Raw genomic sequence first — 18,018 nt, 5'->3', positions numbered from 1 at the left:
CTGGAGATATTAAAAACCTACTGGGGCATGAGCAACTTGCTCTAGCTGATCCTTCTCTGGGACTAGATGGACTCAGAGGACTGGATGATCTCCAGATGTTCCTCCCAAAAACAATGATTTAGTGATTCTGTTTGTTTAGATGGAGACAAATATGTTGATCAAGCTGCTCAGCTAGTAGAAATATTATCAAGTAAAAAGGAAAAGAAAAATGAGGCTATGGAGGGAGAATAGCAGACTATTTGACTTGTTTTAGCTTGATGTTGAAAGTGGAAACACATTTATAATCTAAAAAGGAAGTGTTTTTTTAGAAACAATTGTTGCAAAACCTGAGTTGAACAACATACTTCATTGGAATTTAGCAGCTTCAAAACATCTTACTGTTGTGTTTTTTTCTTCCCCCAAATCAGCATATTTGCTTCCTCCAAGGTGTGTGGTCTAGCCCTTGGTAGTGTACTGGGGTTCGTGCACCCATTACTTATCTTTCCATTTTTCATAAAGGAAATTAATAATGTTTCCATTTTTTGTAAAGCAATTTGAGATCTAAATATGAAAACAAATGTAGGTATTTATATTCTGTGCACTGACATTTTTTTTAATCTAAGGAAAATTATGTGATTAAAAATAATGGGAAAAGAGAAAATAAGTACTTGATACTCAATGTTTGTATCAGCTTTTGTGTATTTGCGTATAAACTCAGGCATTTAGCATTAATCCTTTTTGATTCAGTTGAGAACCTCTGTTTATTTCATCATGCCTAAAAATCTAGGAGGCTAATAGACAACTAATTAAATATTAAGTCTCCATTCATTCTGCTACATGTCAGTGACCGCCGAATAGCAGGAAAGGAGGTGGGAGGGAAGAGATTACAAATAGCTGTTTAATGAAAGCTGTGTCAAGCCAGAACAAATATTGCTAAACTATTTGTTTATGGCAAGGCAGACATCTACAGATCAGGTGCACAAAGAGCTTCTTGTCTAAGTCCAGTTTCAGTGTACTGGAGTCAATGTGAAAATTGGCTCTTGCTGGGAATTTCAGTGGCAACTCTTTGCATACAGAGTGGAACAGGTGTGGAGAGGTAATCTTTTAATTTTAAGTCTGAGAAGGAAGACAGAGAGGAGTGGTTGCAATGCTAAAACATTCTGTGCTGGTACTGTGGATAAAAAAAAAGCTGTTATACTCATGCCCTCCCTCAACCCTTCTCATAAATCCTTAAATGCAAGGATGTAGTTCTGTGTATTTATGTAACAGCTTCTAATGAAACTATATTAATTAAATCAGTGTTGGTAATGTTTTTTCTTTTGATCAATATTTACATGATCTGTTTGGGAAAACTCACTTTCTACTTGTTTTCAGCCACATCTGTACCAGATTGTACGGAGGCTGAGGGATCTGTACTTTTGTTTCAACGTATATTGCAACATTTTTATTGCATTCCACAGGTCCTCCAGTAAACGTTACTTGCAATATTTTTATCAACAGTTTTGGATCAGTCACAGAAACCACAATGGTAAGTGCTATGATGCCACTGGCTAGAGAACAACAATACTTAATATATGTCATGAACACAACCTGTCAATTTTTCTATTTATTGTTCAACTTGCAGGTCCTCCTGTAAATGTTACCTGCAACATATTTATCAACAGCTTTGGTTCAATAGCAGAAACTACAATGGTGAGTGGGACTGGTCATTGAAGCCATCTTGTGAAGGAGTGGGATGTGATGTAGGATAGAGATGCTCAGGATGTGGGGACATTTACTAACTTATTAAGCTTTTAAAAACCTACTAGATAAATTAAAATAAAATAAATATAAAACAACCTATAGAGAGATATATAAATCATTAAACTCAACTTTTAAGTCTAAACAAACCTGTGTTATGACCATACCATAGTCTGTAGTGACTGTGATGACAGCAAATATAGGTGTGTGCAACCCAGCTTTCTCAGGTTTTATTAGTGACAAAGAGGCAGAGAAATGGCTGGAGCTCGGCTGTGGGGCTCCTTGCCAAGTACTCCATATTTTGAGTGGGTTTTACACCACATGCTGAATTATCTGCTGCTGCAGACTGCCCTGACAGAGCTACCAGAACGGTCTTGTTTAACTTAGCTGAATCTCCGTGAATTGCAGCCACATCAGTAACTGAAGTGAATGCACAACTTGAGTAAAATGACTAAGACATATAGCTATAAAGAGAGCTGGGTATTTTGAGGGTTAAATTGGTACTAAGAAATGGGGGGGTTGCAGCTGACTGGAATGTGTATTTTGACTGTATTCAAAGAATGTTATCAGTCAAAAAACCCCAGGTCAAAATGAAAACGTTAGAGTTTAAATTTTGGTATATATATGAAAATAAATAGTTCAATTCTTCATTTCCAGGTGAGGTTTTTCTTTTTAAAATTGCCAAGATTTAGGATTAATGAAGTCAAGCTAAAAAAAAATGGAAATTAAAATTTTAGTCTAACTTTTTTAAGTCTAGAAATGAATTTTTTTTTCAGTATTTGCTAAGAAAAATGAAAAAAAAAATTCTGAGTCCATTTAAAGATTAATGTTTTAGCCTTCTTTTCCAAACAATGAACAAAAGAGATCAGATATTTATTCAAGCATACATATGCCTGACTACTGGGGTTAGTCCAGGGAGAGATTTTTGATGGCTTGATGTGATAAACCCAGAGTAATTATCAGGTACGCATATGAAAGTAGTAGGTTAAATCCATAGAAAGGGTCTAGTGAAAAATTGCATCTTGACTTGGAACTCTTCAAGTCACCACTGACACAAAATAAACTAAAAATGGGCGCTCTCACCTTCATTGAAACTTTGCGAGAGTGATTGTCATTGCCTCAGGACACTATGGACAGCTATGGATGCTTTTGAAGCAATCGCATTGTAGTTTCACAACACTGTTTTCTGGGGATTCCTACACAGCATCCAGGTCTTTCTATATTTGCTGAAGCCAGAGGCAGTACAGCTGTTTAGCACCCTGTAGGACTGAGATATTGGTAACTAAAATGAACTTGGTACCCACAAAAGGGCTTAAGGTATACCAAAAACCTATTTTTAAAAAAATTGGAATAAATACTGCCTTGCAATCCTTGCATTATGAAGGAAGAGCAGATATTTAGCCCAACTTAATTATTTTATTTACTATTCAAAAGCTTAATATAAATTCAATTATAATTCATGCCATCATTTTAGAAAGTGGTACCTAAGGACTGCAGGAACTTAAAAAAGCTTTTGCTCCTAAATATTTTTACTTAAAAACTATCCTGTTATTTAATGTTCTTTAGACATAAAGGACAAGTTATTGCTAGGGAAGGTTGCTTTCTTAAATAATGTGGGAAAGACTCTCCTGTAAATGACAAGCTAAAACAGAGAGCTATAAATAAACAAGGCAAGTGAGGTAAGTTAATGCTTTAGAGTGTGTATCTGTAATATTTTAAAAACACCTTATAAAAAAACTAAAATCAAGTTTAAAATGACAGGAAAAAACATATCTTGATGTAAAGTAATTATCAACAGACTTAATTTTAACATTTTTGAAAAACATAATTTGTTTTCTTATGTTTAAAGGATTCTGAGAAGATAGCTGTGAGTGTAGCATTTTTTACCCAGCCATGTCTGTTGATCCTAGCATATAGAAGCATCAGCATAGCATTAAGTAGCAAAAATCCTGCACGTCACTAGCTTTACAAGATGGCATTCAATGAAAATATTTGCACGACCTAATGCTGATTGCATTAATTAGACTCCTTCATTGCTTTGATTAAATCCCCTCATTGCATTTTACCTTCTATCAAATATGTTAATGTGCACCTTTCCAACGTTCATTAACACATTCTGCTGAAAACAGCCAAACATTCAAGTAGGTGAAAACAAAGACTATTGGCTGTCTTATTTTGCTTTGTTCATAATATCTGCTGAAAATGTGGAAAGAGTTCTCTTAGATGCTGTTCAATGGTTTGATACTGATTTTTTTAATGCTTCTTTAATGACTAGTGTGACTAGTTTTAGGATGTTTTAAAACTGCTCTGAGAGGCTGACATCAATTACTGTTCCATCTACTTTGCCTTTCTGAAATAGATGTAATCATGTGGGTAAAAATGTTGGCATCCCTTGCGATAAATAATGAGTTTTGTTTGGCACTTAGGATTAATTTTTCCCTATAAAATGCTCTTGATTCTTTTGACATAAAACTAAGTGATTCATTTAAAACCCTGGATTGTAAATTCTATAGAGACACTCCTGTCTCAGAGGACAGGAATGCTTGGAGAAACCGTTTATATATACTGAAGGGACATTACCGGGATATAACTTGAACGATCAACAGGAGCTCATTGGAAACTTGGGAGATGAAAACTGGTTTAGAGAAGCTTCCAGTAGGAGAAATGAACATGGCAAACAGCATTACAGTCCCAGACTTACTAAATTCAGTAAGCCAGTTTCTCAGTAACACCAGCTGGAGCAGCTCCTGTGTTCTGATTAGGACATAAGGACAGACACCAGGATGAAATTCATCCCTGTGTGAAAGGCCAGCACAACTCTTATGTACAGCATATTCTTCTAAAAGCTAAAACCTTTCATTCAGAATTAAAACATGATTTTGTGCTGGTTCTCTCCAAACAGATGAATTCCGTAGAAGCTTCAAGAATTTGTTGCCAGAGATCTAGGGAAACAAAATGCATATGTATTAGTCTTTCTGCGCTATCATGCACATATGGGACAGTATCACCATTGTGCTTCTTTCCCCTCCAAAATAAATGGTTTTATTCCATATTAGAATGATATATATTATACCAAAATAAAAATAGTAGAAAAAATGCCAAAGTCAAAATGGAATTGTTGGATTTTTTTTTTCATTGATTTACTTGTCTTCCATTTAAGCCCTAACTTGCAAAGAGAAAAAGACTTTCCTGGGTAACATCACTGAATAAAGCAGTTATGCCAGTAAGTCTGTGTCTATTTTTGGAAGCATTCACACATGCAGTATTCAGCAGAAAATTCACTGTACAGCATGACTGCAGTTGAGTATCACAGATGAGTAATCTACATCAGGCTGGGCAGAGTCCCAAAGAATTCAGATGTTCAGTGTTGTTAATGACCAGGATTTTTTAGCTATCAGCTGTAGGAGAAGCTAAGAGCAGTTTGTACATTGACGAGCTAATTGTTAATTACAGAAATGACTAACTGTGAGGACATTATTATTGTCGTTATGCCCTATAATCAATGACTGACACTATGCAGCAGGTTCTCTGTTGGGATAAATGCATCAAACTCCAGTTGTGTTTTGAGTACTTATGTTAGCAGAGAAATTTGCCATTCCTTTATTTTAAAAGCTTGGCTGTGGCTGGCTGTATCTTATTATCTTCCCACTAGAAAAAATGTAATTACAAATGAGCTTATTAGATCCTGATTAATTCACATGTATAGTTTTAACTGCATAAAAGATTCCCGCTGAAGTCACTGGGGACAACTCGCACGCTTAGGTACATAGATAACGAAGTGTTTTTCTGTCGTATGGCCTTGAAATAGGTCATTAAACCACTACCTTTCAGTTAGCATTCATATTTAGGATTTAGAGAGTAGTCTCTTTGGGAAGCCCTTCCTATGCATGGAAGGCTAGCTACGTCTGCTGTTTGCCTCAGACATGTGACTCAAAATCTGGGCAATCCATGCTGTTGCAGAAGAAGATGGGAGGCAGGCTAAGATCTAAGATAAGCATCAATTCCGAGACAGTAAATGGCACTGAAGAGGGAGCGGGGATGCCCTGCACCCCTCTGCCACAGCAATGCCAGAGACCAAAGGGGCACAGAGCTTTGCTGAAGCTCTAGGCAATGGTTTTGGTGGCTATGGATTTGCTGAAAGACCATTTCTGTCCAGACTCCTGTAACACAAAGTATATCTATGCATTGGGTACCTAAATCTTCAGATAGATCTACTAAAACTAATCAGATGGCTATTCCTTTAGTATGTTAGTATTACTCTGATCTTATGGCTTGGGATCAGAGGAAAACTTTATGTGAGTTGCCTTCAGCTATCTCTGGCATCAGTGTTACAGCTGAGATTGAATTTCAGGTCCACACTTCTCGTTCAGAGCAGTGGTGCTGTCAGAAAGAATTTGTGGAGCAGGTGTACTCATGGTCGCGTAGGAGTGTATTACTACAGTCCACCCACTTCTATCCTCAGGAACTTGCAAAATACACACTGTAGTCTGCCTGAGCTCCATGTTGTGACACTGTTCTCAGGAGAATTTTTCTTCAGAAGATAGTTACAATATTAGCACAAGAAAAGTAAATTCAAAATTCTGCACATGATTAGGTCTGACTGTGTAAACACACAGCCCTCTCAACTGCTTATACCACAAGTAGAGGAGAAAAAAGTAATGATGGTTCCATAACGTGCATGTTATATTTCCATTTTAATTTCTTATTAAGGTGTATATGCAAATCCTATGAGACATAAACAAAAGTCGAAGTGCTGTTTTGCTTCTAACAACAAAGCTTGCAGAGAGAAAGCATTTCTAAGTGTATTGGTGTGATGGCTCTGATATATTTATGAAGGTATATACTGAAAAAGGTAGTATAATTCTATTGGCATTACTTGTGCTTTTGGTATAATATATATCAACATATGCAAACTCTTCTATGAATAAGGATTTTTCAGAATGGTTTTTATTATCTAAATCACCAAGTACTGAAGTTCATGAAAGCACATTTATTTTTAGAGATTTCTAGAAAATTTAATAATTTGACATATTTATGATTTCTATGTCATAGGGGGAAAATCCCTCTGTTTTCCATAGACCTCATTACATATCTTATTTCAAAGAATAATTAAAGGCAGTTGCACCATTAGTTGTAGCAACTTTATTCTATCAGCAGTTGATGACAGGTCCTGCTTTCTTTTCTGCAGAATGAAAACCAAGTGCTTTCCTGGATTTATAACTGTAACTGCTCCATATAAAATTGTAAGACACTCAGTTTCAAAGATCAAGAAACAGGGGAGAATACGCTTAGGGTTAGTGTATACTTACAAGATGTGATGACATTTTATAAGCTCAGAACTGCAGGTAGCTATTTGATCTTTAACTGTATGACACATCATCATCATAAGGAGTACAGTGGCTTGTGAAAAACAGATACAGGCTTTTGTAAGTATCTTTAATAAGTGTGCTATTCCTGAGATCTCTCTCAGGTCTGCCTTGCTTTGATTAATGTTCCTGTTTTGACTCACATCTACCCAACAGCAAAATGAAAATTATAGAGAAAGCAAGAAAAGCCATGTTCCTAGTGGGATTGTAAAGCATCATCCTATTGGGTTCAAAAACTGCATCACTTTGGGTGTCATCACTTTGGTTCTGTCAGGGCAGCAACACACCTCATCACCAACCTACTGAACAAAGGGTGGAAAACGATGAAACTTGGAGGGGCTTGTTCACAGACTCTGCATATTGGGCAAACTGCTTTCTACAGCTCTAATCAGAATGAGAATATTTTTTTACGTTTCAAAGATGATAAATTCTTTAGACTATGCAGTTCAGTGGCCTAACTAAACCCAAGTCAGCTCATACATTCTCCAAGTCAAAAGCCCAGTTCTGGGGCTCTAACATACTGCAGCTACCATAAAGCAAATCCTAAATGTCAGGGGTCTGTACAGTTGGCAGAATTATTTCATAACGTATTCCTTCAGATAGCATAATCATTATAAATATAATTAAATATTTTCCTTTTAGAAGAAGAATAGATGTATTTCTGAGAGTGTAGTCAAATGTAGTAATTGCAGGTAAATATGTTGTAACAGCAGGGAAAGCTGAGTGAGGTGAAGCTCTTATTTGCTGACTTTGGAAAGTCAGAATAAGGAGAATAAATATTAACATCTTTCCATTCTATCCAGAGAGTTTAGACTCCAAAAACTCTTTTCACACTCTGTTTTAATAGCCAGTTCTTGACACAGTGTTAATGTTGCTTCTAAATGAACCTCTAAGAAATTGCTGCCTTTCCCAGTTGTGACTAGCAGACCACTGAGCAGAAGAATGCAATTAGAACAATTTTAATGGGATGCAGAGAGGGAGGAGTGAATAAATGGACAGACAGGGAAAAGCATACGGTAGATAGAGAAAGGATACAAACAGTAAATAAGTGCTGATTTAATGTCTTCTGTACAAATCTGGCTTCACTGGAATTAGCAGCTATTCATGAGTACATTAGAAATAATTGATTTACATATTGGAAGCAATTTATTTAAATTAGTAGTTTTATAGAATCTTTGTTGAAATTGTATATATCTAGCTGCAGTGCTTTTTGACTTTCTAAGTACATCTGAGTTAATCCATAGCATTTGAAAGAGGGTTATATTTAATATTGGAAGTTGCAGTTAATATTTTTTTCATTACTGAAGTAATTTTGATTTGGAAAATGTATAAGTTGTGTGTGTTTGGCTCAACACAACATTTAGAATTTTATTTTCAAATGTTAACTCTTCTGTTCAAAGGGTAATATAAATGTTTACTGTAATGCTAGTACTGTAGTAAGTCTAAGAGCATAAAGAAAGCGAAAGTAGGCTTCCAGTTTTGGTAAGTGGCTTAGTAACCCTTTCACATGGCATTTCTGTAGGACTACAGAGTGAACATTTTTTTGAGACAGCAGTGGAACGACTCACGTCTGGCTTACAGCGAATATCCCGATGATTCCCTGGATTTGGATCCCTCTATGTTGGACTCTATTTGGAAACCAGATTTATTCTTTGCCAATGAGAAAGGAGCAAACTTCCATGATGTCACAACAGACAACAAGTTGCTGAGAATTTCTAAAACTGGAAAAGTGTTGTACAGTATCAGGTAAACCAGTTTGTTTATTTATTTTTTTTCTTCATCCCCTTCTTTCCCCTCATTCCCTGTTTTTCTGGATGGAACTATGCTTACAGAACATAATGTACATATTTACTTTTTTGTTGTTGCATGTGTACAATTGAAATGAGACTTAATTGTAGCAGGGTAGGAGGAAAATTTGCCTGTGTTCCTTTGCTAACCTTTAACTTTTTGCAAAATAGCCTGTAAGTGGCACAGCAGTTCTTCTTAGTCTTGTTGGAAACTTGAGGCTGTCTAAGACTTTAATAGTATGCCTCAATAATTCCCGTTCCTGTTATCTCAAGCCTCTTACAAAGAGAGGAAATAAACTCTTCACCAGTTTTTGATGGGTTGTAATTTAAAAGTAAAGGGGAATAGTATTTTAAATGACCTTAAGTGAATTTCACCTTAAGTGAAAACATGTTTGAAATGTGGTAAAATTGAGATGTGACTCACTGGGTAATCGAATGTATCTATTCCCATTTAAAAATAACTGGAATTATGGAAAGGTTTGTTTGTTTGTTTGTTTGTTTGTTTGTTTGTTTTAATACTAAGTGCATTGAAATATGTGTCATGTGACTGGATTCAGACTTAATTAATAAACACTGACTAAACATGATTTGATATGACTTGATGAAATCAGACATATTCAGAGAATCAGAATTCCATTGCACAGGCATAAACATCAGCAAACAATCTGACATATTTGACACTCGGCTTACTGTGCACTGTTAATTGTTTAATATAGGTAGTCAGAGATGCAAAACACTGTATGATTGCTCTTATAATTGTTTTAAAAAATATAATTATGGTGGTTTATTTGTTCCTGGGAATGCTTCTCAGCTTTTGCCTTTCTTGCATTGTGGAAGGTAAAGATGATAGTATTTATTTAACCGGTTGCACGGTGAATTTGCTCATCTATAAGGCAGATTAGTTTAGAAGGCAGTTGTTTCTAACTGGATGTTGTGTTTGAGACCTGCATTTTCATTAAATAATTATTATTGATCCAGCTTCAGGACAGCTGTGTTTTTTAGGATGCTTCAATAATAATGCAGCACTTCCTTCATTTACTGAATTCTTGTGAAAATTTCTTGATAAACCCCCAGTAATATTTGGATGGATTGGATTAAGCAGGGTGGAAAGTAAATGTTTATTACTCAAGGTTTCAAACTGGCATACCTGAAGAGTTTGAGAAAAATAATAGGCTATAAGGATGAAACCAGCACTAGCAGAGCGATAAATAATGCTGTCACTTACAAATCTTTCTTGTTTCACCCTGGGAAAGAAATGAATGCATCTGTTTATTTGAATGACATCAGACACCATTTTATTGGAGGCAACAGTGCAGTTGGGTGCTGTTCTGAACGCAGATGGATACTTTTCCTGACATTTGTCCATGTGGGAGAAGTAATATTTTGAGCTGTCATTTCAAATTTCTAAAATTCCCACACCCAAATGCAAATTAATCTGAAGCAGAGTAAGCGGTAATCTAATGGAGTGCTAAGCAAAACTCATGGTGTCTCATTTGTATCACACAGCAATAACAGGCTTCCCCGGTGCCTTTAACACGGCATATAGTTTTTTAGTACTTTACAGCGAAGAATCTTTCCAGAGTATGGAAACTTGGTCAGAAGTAATTAGAAATAATTGTCTCTATTATCTGTGTGTTGACAGTCACTTTTAGTTGTGCTATGCAGAAACAAACAAGAATATTTTAGTAATTGGTTTCAGTACAGTGAGGATGTTGCAATGCTGCCGTTTTCACTGCTGCATCAATAACACTTTGCCTGACATCATAATATTTAATATTTACCATTTAGTGTGCTTAAATGTTTAAAGCACTTTACAAACACACCTGAGAAGTAGTGGTGTAGGCTGTTTTGTTGCATTTCCAAATTCAATAAAATCAAGGTTAGGTTAATCTCACATAAATATAAACTGCTGTCTGCATAAAATGATTTTAGAACTTCTCCTGGTAATTAATGGGTAAGAAGCAAGGTGTGTGTATAATACGACAGTGGTATTCCTCTTCTCTACATACTGCACTGACAACATGGAAATACGCTATGCAGGAGGCACAATTGGATTATACTGGTAAATCCCCTCAGAGGCCAGTCCTGCCCTTTCTGAAAAGAATTTGTAAGGTCACCTGGAACTAGATCTTATGGTCCATATTTTACTATCACCAGACACTTGGTGTAGGTTATGGGTGCTCAGATAAGTCGTGGAAGGGTCAGTGAGGGTCTGGCCCATTTGTTAACTCCACTGCAGTGCTTGGCTCTGGGAATTCTCTCACCCTGTGGGGAGCGTGAGGCTCTTCATCCTTCTCTCACTGAGGGATAAGCCATCTTGCATTTACTGGTGATGGTAAGCGTGATGTAGATTTCCATCACAGTTTACCTTATAATAATTAGTTACGATGCTCATGCTTGCAGACTCCTAGATCTATATTTAATTCTCTGGGAGTTATAAAAAATAAAGCCAGAGTTGTTGAGGGTTGATGTATCCATCTATGAATCATGGAAGCTCAGGAGTCCAAACCTATTTTTAGCTATTTGCAAATGACTACCTTGGTATTTGTTTTGTTCTCAGTATGTTATATATGCTATATAGAGCCTCAGGCTCTGTATCTGGATCACTGGTCTGAACCTTTGGGTACTGCAAGGAGAACTGAAACCTTGTGGAAGGAACACAGCACTACTCAATACTGCAAACATATGCTATTGCCAGTAGAAATGTAACAGCAGCTCCTAGAGGTGCATGTATTTTGAGAAGTCAGCAGTTACAGCAAAGTTATATTCAGCAAACAACTCAGTCAAGATCAGTCTCAGTTGTACTCTTTGAGCTGCAAAACAGTCAAATAGCTATCACTTTTATTTTAAAGCCCTCTTCAGAGAGCAGTCAACAAGAGGGGTTTGTTATAGCAATGTTCAATAAGATTTGCTTAAGTTGTGTATATTTTGTATGCTGAAAAAACAATCGCATTTAAAACCAGAACCTACATGATGTCACCCTCTAGATGCCTGTGACTCATCTGCTCCCAACCCTTGAATGATTTCTGCATGGATTAGATTTTGTAGGGGGTTATGCATCTGGAAAGAGTGGCAGTGTTGTGTGATGATACTGAAAATCCTGTTCCTGTAACTCATATTCTCTATGACACCTGGATTTTGCATTGTATCACTGCTGCATGGATTTTGCGATCCAAGGGCAAGGAACGTCTCTCCCGTGGCCCGTTGCGGACACCTGGCACATCAAGAAAATATTAAATAACCTCACAGGAGGCTTCCCATTCTCTCTGAGACACCCATTTATGCTACCTGAGTCCCACAAACTCATTTCAGGCTGCCAGCCAGCTCAGAATATTATAATCTGCCAAAAAGCTTATTTAAGCAAAGCGATAGAAAGTGGAATGGTTTTATTTAAGATTTGGGGTTGGGTTTTTTTCTGCATTAATTGACTCCCTCTCCTTTTATTATTTTCAGTGCATCTCAGCCACATGAGCTTGATGCAGAAGGTGATGTAACTCAACTGTAATATTGGTCCATGGCACTGAACCTAGAATGTATTGGTCAGGAAGAGAAAGGGGCTGTAACTTCTTTTTTTTACCTGCTGCTCCAGAACACACTCCCAATTGTCTGATAACATTGTAGAGCTGTTCTCTGAAATGTAGTGTCAGTGCATTTAGCCAGAAAAAGTTACAAGGCAGATTTTGTCATATTTTTACAATGTGCATTTTATTTTAGATTTTAAATTTATTTAGACTTTAGAAGGTGTTGCCTAATTTGACAAGAGGGCCACTTGGAATTCTAGGGGGAAGATTTGTGAAAATTCACAAATTACTTTACTCCACCCATTTTTGCTATTCCTGTTCGAAGAGCAATGAAATACCTCAAATCTTTCAAAATATCTGTTTTTCTGTCTCTGTTCATCTTCACAGTGCAAGAAATGTTACAGTTATGTAGACAATCAGTTCTTCATGGTTTCAACTCTTGACCTAGATTTAATTGTTAAATGTCATTATGGATGAAAACAGAGTGTCTACTACAGAGCAGTACCGTGCTTTTAGGGCACTACAAAACAGAAAAAAATTCAAGCTATTACATTGCTTTCTATTTGTGCAGCTGTTCTGGGGCTGATTACTAGCCTTTCCATTTGGCAACAAGTAGCGGACAGGATGAGTTGGCACATCCAAAAGCCCTCACATGCTTATGCAACTGAAGGGAAGGATCTGTGAAAACAGCGTATTTGTTTGCAATGCTGTCTCCCGTGTCAGCTGCCTTGCTCAGGAATTTCCAAAATCAGCTCTTCCTAGCGTGGCCATAGTGCTGAGTGACAAAGCACTGAGCTGGCTACTCCCTGCACCCCCACTACCCCACACCCCATTGCGGGTTATATTACAAGTTATGACTACCATGTGCCCTCACATAAATCATGAGAAGCGATCTATAGCACTTTTATAATTTAGCTTTGCTAAGTGAAACTTCTGTGGTTTGTAGTTTCCTCTATACTCGTAACTCGTTTGTACACAAACTCAAAGAATTTGCCCTATGGGAAAGAAATACAAAGCAGATTTTGGAAATATGTAGGCAACACTGCTCATCCCTCTGCAATAGACTATTCATAGGGCAAGAAGTCCACCATCCTGAACAATTTTGTTTTAAAATAAAATCAGATCTCAGATTTTGTGCATGGCCACTACAGAATATGTTGCCATGTCACAGTAAAGTCAGGCATGGGTTTTCTAAAACAGTTTTGGGGTACAGACCTTACCAGCTATACAATAATGAAGCTCCATTTAGACCTGATTAGATCATTTTGTGTAAATCATCTATGGCACAGCAGTGTAGCCTAACAGTGTGGTAGGAAATACTACGTTCTATAGCTCTGTGTGCATCCTGCACTTTAATTTGATGACTTCAATTTTATTTTACAATCTAATGTTGGGATTTAAGAGGATTTTGTCTTTACTAGCAGCATTGTCTTTTCATGTGACAGATTAAGCAGTGGGGGAAGCAGAGAGACTGTTATCATGATTGGCATGGCTGTTTACTATTCAGGAACCCCTGTCTCCAACCTCACAGAATCATATTTATTACCTCAGCTCCTATCAGAATAATACTGATATTGACAAGGTGGGGATTTTCTCTTGGAAGTTAATCTCAATCAGCACAGGAACATTTTCATAGAAAATTATTTAGCTCCTCTGTTGGCAAAACTGAATACTGTCCCATGCTCACTGCCTTGACTTTCCAAAAGAACGTAATGTCTTCATATATCTCAAAGTTGTCCCCATTTAAAATAAACTAAAACACTGAAGAATAATCGATGCAGAAATGCTAACTGAAATAGAGTACCTATCTAAAGAGTTTTTTGACTTTACAGCTATTGTACGTTGTAGGCAGAAGCCTTATAAACATTGTAGAAATAGTGCTAGGATCACTAAACTTTATTAAACTGCACAACTTTACTGGGACACGGTGACTTCCTAATGTGTGGCTGCATGCAATGTAAGTCCAGTGGATTTGACAGATTTGTCTTCCCATGGGCATGGTGACAATAACAGTGGTTTCAGAGCCTGAACTATTGGAGCCTTTGGTGGGACAAGCAGCCGTTCTCACTACGGCTGAACCCAACGTCCTTGGATTACTATGAGCTGCCCACTTTTCACCATTCTTTTTCCTGTCTTTCTTTTCCTTACTCCTGCCTCTCCTTCCACCCCCCCTCCCCCCCTTCTTTTTGGGATCCTTTAATTAAATGGTCTCAGATCCTTCTCATCCTTTGGGATGGTTTCCTAACACTCTCTTAACTTAACTTCCCCCTCCCATTACCTACTCCCTTCTTATTCCTTCCCGATCTACAAATTCAGACTGAGGAACTAGCCCTGGGTCTCTAGTGTTCTTATTTTTCTGTTGTAGCTGAAATACTTGTTTTGCATGACAAATACTAAAACTTACTAAATAAATAATAAAGCCTAACGAGGATACTTTGTTATGCAACTAGCACAGCTATTGTCAAAACCTCATTGATCATCCTGCTTAAAGAAAGAATAATTTACATTTTAATGACACAAAATTAGTTGCTTTTTCACTTCATAAGGTATTTAAAGCAAAGTAGGGATACGGATGTTATATCTGAACACTTAGTGCCTCACATCTTCCTCTAATGCTGTGCACGTCTCCAGCTGACACTCAAGAGCACTGGAGGTGAGGTAAACACAAACACAACAGAAGAGCTACTTAGACTGAAGGTCAATGCTGCCCGGAGAACAAATGGCTCTTAACTGGTCATAAGTAAGCTTAAAGTGGAAGTTATAAAGTTTCCAGCCTTATACGCCTTGAATTCCTAGAACAACCCTCCAACAGAAATGGATAGAGGACTAGATATTAAATGAACCTTGTTCATTTTTGAAAGGGATTAGATGATGTGACTGTGGGATAGCAGGTGACCAGATTTGATGGCCCAAGGTGTCACTTGTATAGTCCTATATTCCTGTGTCTCAAATAAAAAGGAGCTCTTTATTCTAAGTAAAAAAGGTGGGAAAGTGATACCAGAGACCCATTTGGACACATGAAGTTGTTCTTTGCTCACAGGATCAAAAAATATTGGCAGATGGTTACTTCTGGATGTCTATGCCAATGGGATAGTTGCACAGGCAAGGCGTGTGTACCCACTCTCCTTACAGGTAATGGCAATGCCTGTCCTTGATCACTAGTGACCAAACACTCCATTTACCCATTGAACTTACACTGGAGCAGTTAAAGATTAGGTGTAAAATGCTGTAGGTGTGGGAGCCCTTTCTAAATGGTACAAAAAAGATGTTTTCCTGGAACGTGCTCCCAGGGATAAAGGTCTTTTGCCAATTGCATTGCAATATATGGCTTAGAACAGAGATATCATCATGCCAGGAGGAAAGCAACTTCATACTAAACACACACTGCAGGAAAATTAAGATAGAAAATGACAAGAGGGGAAAGAAGAGATGAAATACTGTTCTTCATGGAAAGAAAACAGGTGGTTACGGAATTTAACTGTTACATTAAATCATACTTGAATATAATTTCATAGATTCGCTTGAGCAATAATTGGAAAATCATTTACTGGCAGCTCATGTGCTGGCATTGTGTATCTACAGACAATGATTGCATTACAATGAAAAGTGGGATGCCTGTAATGAGAAATCCACCACTCCGCTCTGTGCCAGCTCCTGTGTTGTTAAGCAGTACATGAAGCAAAGCAAAGCACTGGAGGGAGTGAGAACATGCTCATAAGCAGCAGTATGTGAAAGTCCAGCCTACATCTCACATTTTGCCATAGCAGAGAAGGCTCCACATCTCCTCTGAGCTCAACTTCAGCCCATTCCCATCTGACAGAAATGAAGCTGTACAACATTACAAATATTAGAGAGGAATTCCAGGACTCCTCAAAAATACAGGAAAAAACCAGCAGTTTGACTGTTACATTTAACAGGACAAAGCCTGTAGACTGTGAAAATTACCAGAATTGACTTTCAAAATGATAAATCAGGTCCTGAAAAAATAATGAGATGGACTACAAAATGAAAAGCCCTTTAAAGGAAGAATGTCAATGCGATTTATTATTATTATTATTATTATTATTATTATTATTATTATTTTACTTCTGATACATGAACAGTATGTGCCCTTCTTTCAGGCACAGATCACCCAGGAGAGGGGGCTGGGAGGACTATAAGGAGACTTTAGAGTCTCCTCTTTGTTTCGGTGCCACTAGCCTGAATGGCATTTGGTCCTGTGTCATGCGATGCTGTCATGGTTACTGTGCAGCTCCATCTCCCCTGCCAGTTTAATGGGGAACTTTACCTGCCTGTGCTTAGGTAATATTTTAATACTATTTCAGCAGCTATGAGGATCAGGAGTTTAATCTTCCAAAGGAAAACATACCATTAAAAATGTTTTTACCTTTATTGTCAGTTTGGAGCTTTAAGAAAAATACCAGAAATCTTGCCATTTATGATAGCATCTTTAGAACTGGCAATACTGGTGTGTGTGTGTGTGTGTGTGTGAAATCCCACTTATCTCACTAAACATAATACTGTGGGCTTTGGACAGGTATAAGACTTTTCATAAAAATGGCACATAACTAATGTTAGCAGTGACCATGCATGTACTACTTGCCTACTGGTATTTGCAGCTTAAAAACCTAGATTGTGAAGTCTGTCCCAACAGCTGAGGTACAGATGGGTGCAGTGTGAAAGAATGAAGGGATAAGAATAGAAACAAGATGCCATTTTTTATACCATGCCCACTCATAGTGAGGCATTTGTTGCTTTTCATGCTTGTGAGGAGATAATTATGCTTTTTTTTTTTTTTTTTTTTTTTTTTTTTTTTGAGATGAGACTTGTACCTTTATCTCCAGGATTATTTAAATTTGCGGCTTTATTTCTATACTTGGTAAGACTGACTAGTTATTTATCATTAGAAAAAACTTTATGAGGTGGCTGCTGTTCTGTAGCCCACTCACAAACCACTACTCTTGCAGGATAATTAATGAAAATTATATTCCCCTGTCATCAGATGCCTTGTATTGTGATCCACAGGGCCTCTCTCCTGTGGGATCAATGTCCTCCTCCAAGGTGAGATTTATCGCTTAGATCAAGGGAAGTTTTGGGTGAATCATGATACATCATGTTAAGGAGTGATAGCTGCTTGTAAAGAAGTGGGTTAGAATAGCGTTTAATGGCTGCTGTAGATTAGGCAATACCTCAAATCCAAGTTAAAATTTGATATTCTCTTAAATTTATTAAAAATGTATTCTTGGATTATATAAGGTGTAAACCAAATTTCCTAAGGATTTAACACAATACTAGCAGTTCTTTACTTCAGTTTTGTGCTGCAGACCATTCACAAGCTGTCTGTACATGTAGTACTTTAAAGTATTTTTGTAGCATTATGAGATTGTCAGAGAAGTGGTACGATGGTGATGAACATCAGCATTCAAAACCCCCAAAAGAAAGGATGAGATTGAAGATCACCTTGAGAATAATCTGTTCACAGACATTTTACTCCTATTGAATTTTTTTTATATTAAAGGACCTTACCCTCCACTGATGGTGCTGCTTTGGTGATTAGGTGCCTAAGAGCGGACTGGTCTCAAGGCTTAAAATTGGAAAGGAGTTGGAGGTTGGATTTGGCAGGAG

General features: G+C 37.3%; 1 protein-coding gene across 7 annotated transcripts in view; it reads left to right on the top strand.

Annotated features, from left to right (window-relative positions):
- Window positions 1–18,018, top strand: part of GLRA2 (glycine receptor alpha 2) — a 131,523-nt gene that overhangs the window by 22,460 nt on the left and 91,045 nt on the right. For 3 of the 7 annotated variants that reach the window (XM_056329785.1, XM_056329782.1, XM_056329780.1), the window contains exons 3-4: window positions 1,604–1,671; window positions 8,608–8,831. In XM_056329785.1, the coding sequence (XP_056185760.1) occupies window positions 1,604–1,671; window positions 8,608–8,831 (292 nt within the window). Of the gene's footprint in view, window positions 1–1,439; window positions 1,508–1,603; window positions 1,672–8,607; window positions 8,832–18,018 lie in introns of all 7 variants that reach the window. The other 4 variants (XM_056329786.1, XM_056329783.1, XM_056329781.1 and 1 more) reach the window with 2 other exon arrangements.

The sequence above is a fragment of the Falco biarmicus genome, chromosome 2, assembly GCF_023638135.1.
Source record: "Falco biarmicus isolate bFalBia1 chromosome 2, bFalBia1.pri, whole genome shotgun sequence".
Taxonomy (NCBI): Eukaryota; Metazoa; Chordata; class Aves; order Falconiformes; family Falconidae; genus Falco; species Falco biarmicus.
Note: the sequence above shows the minus strand (reverse complement) of the source record. Positions and strands in the feature narration are given on the sequence as shown.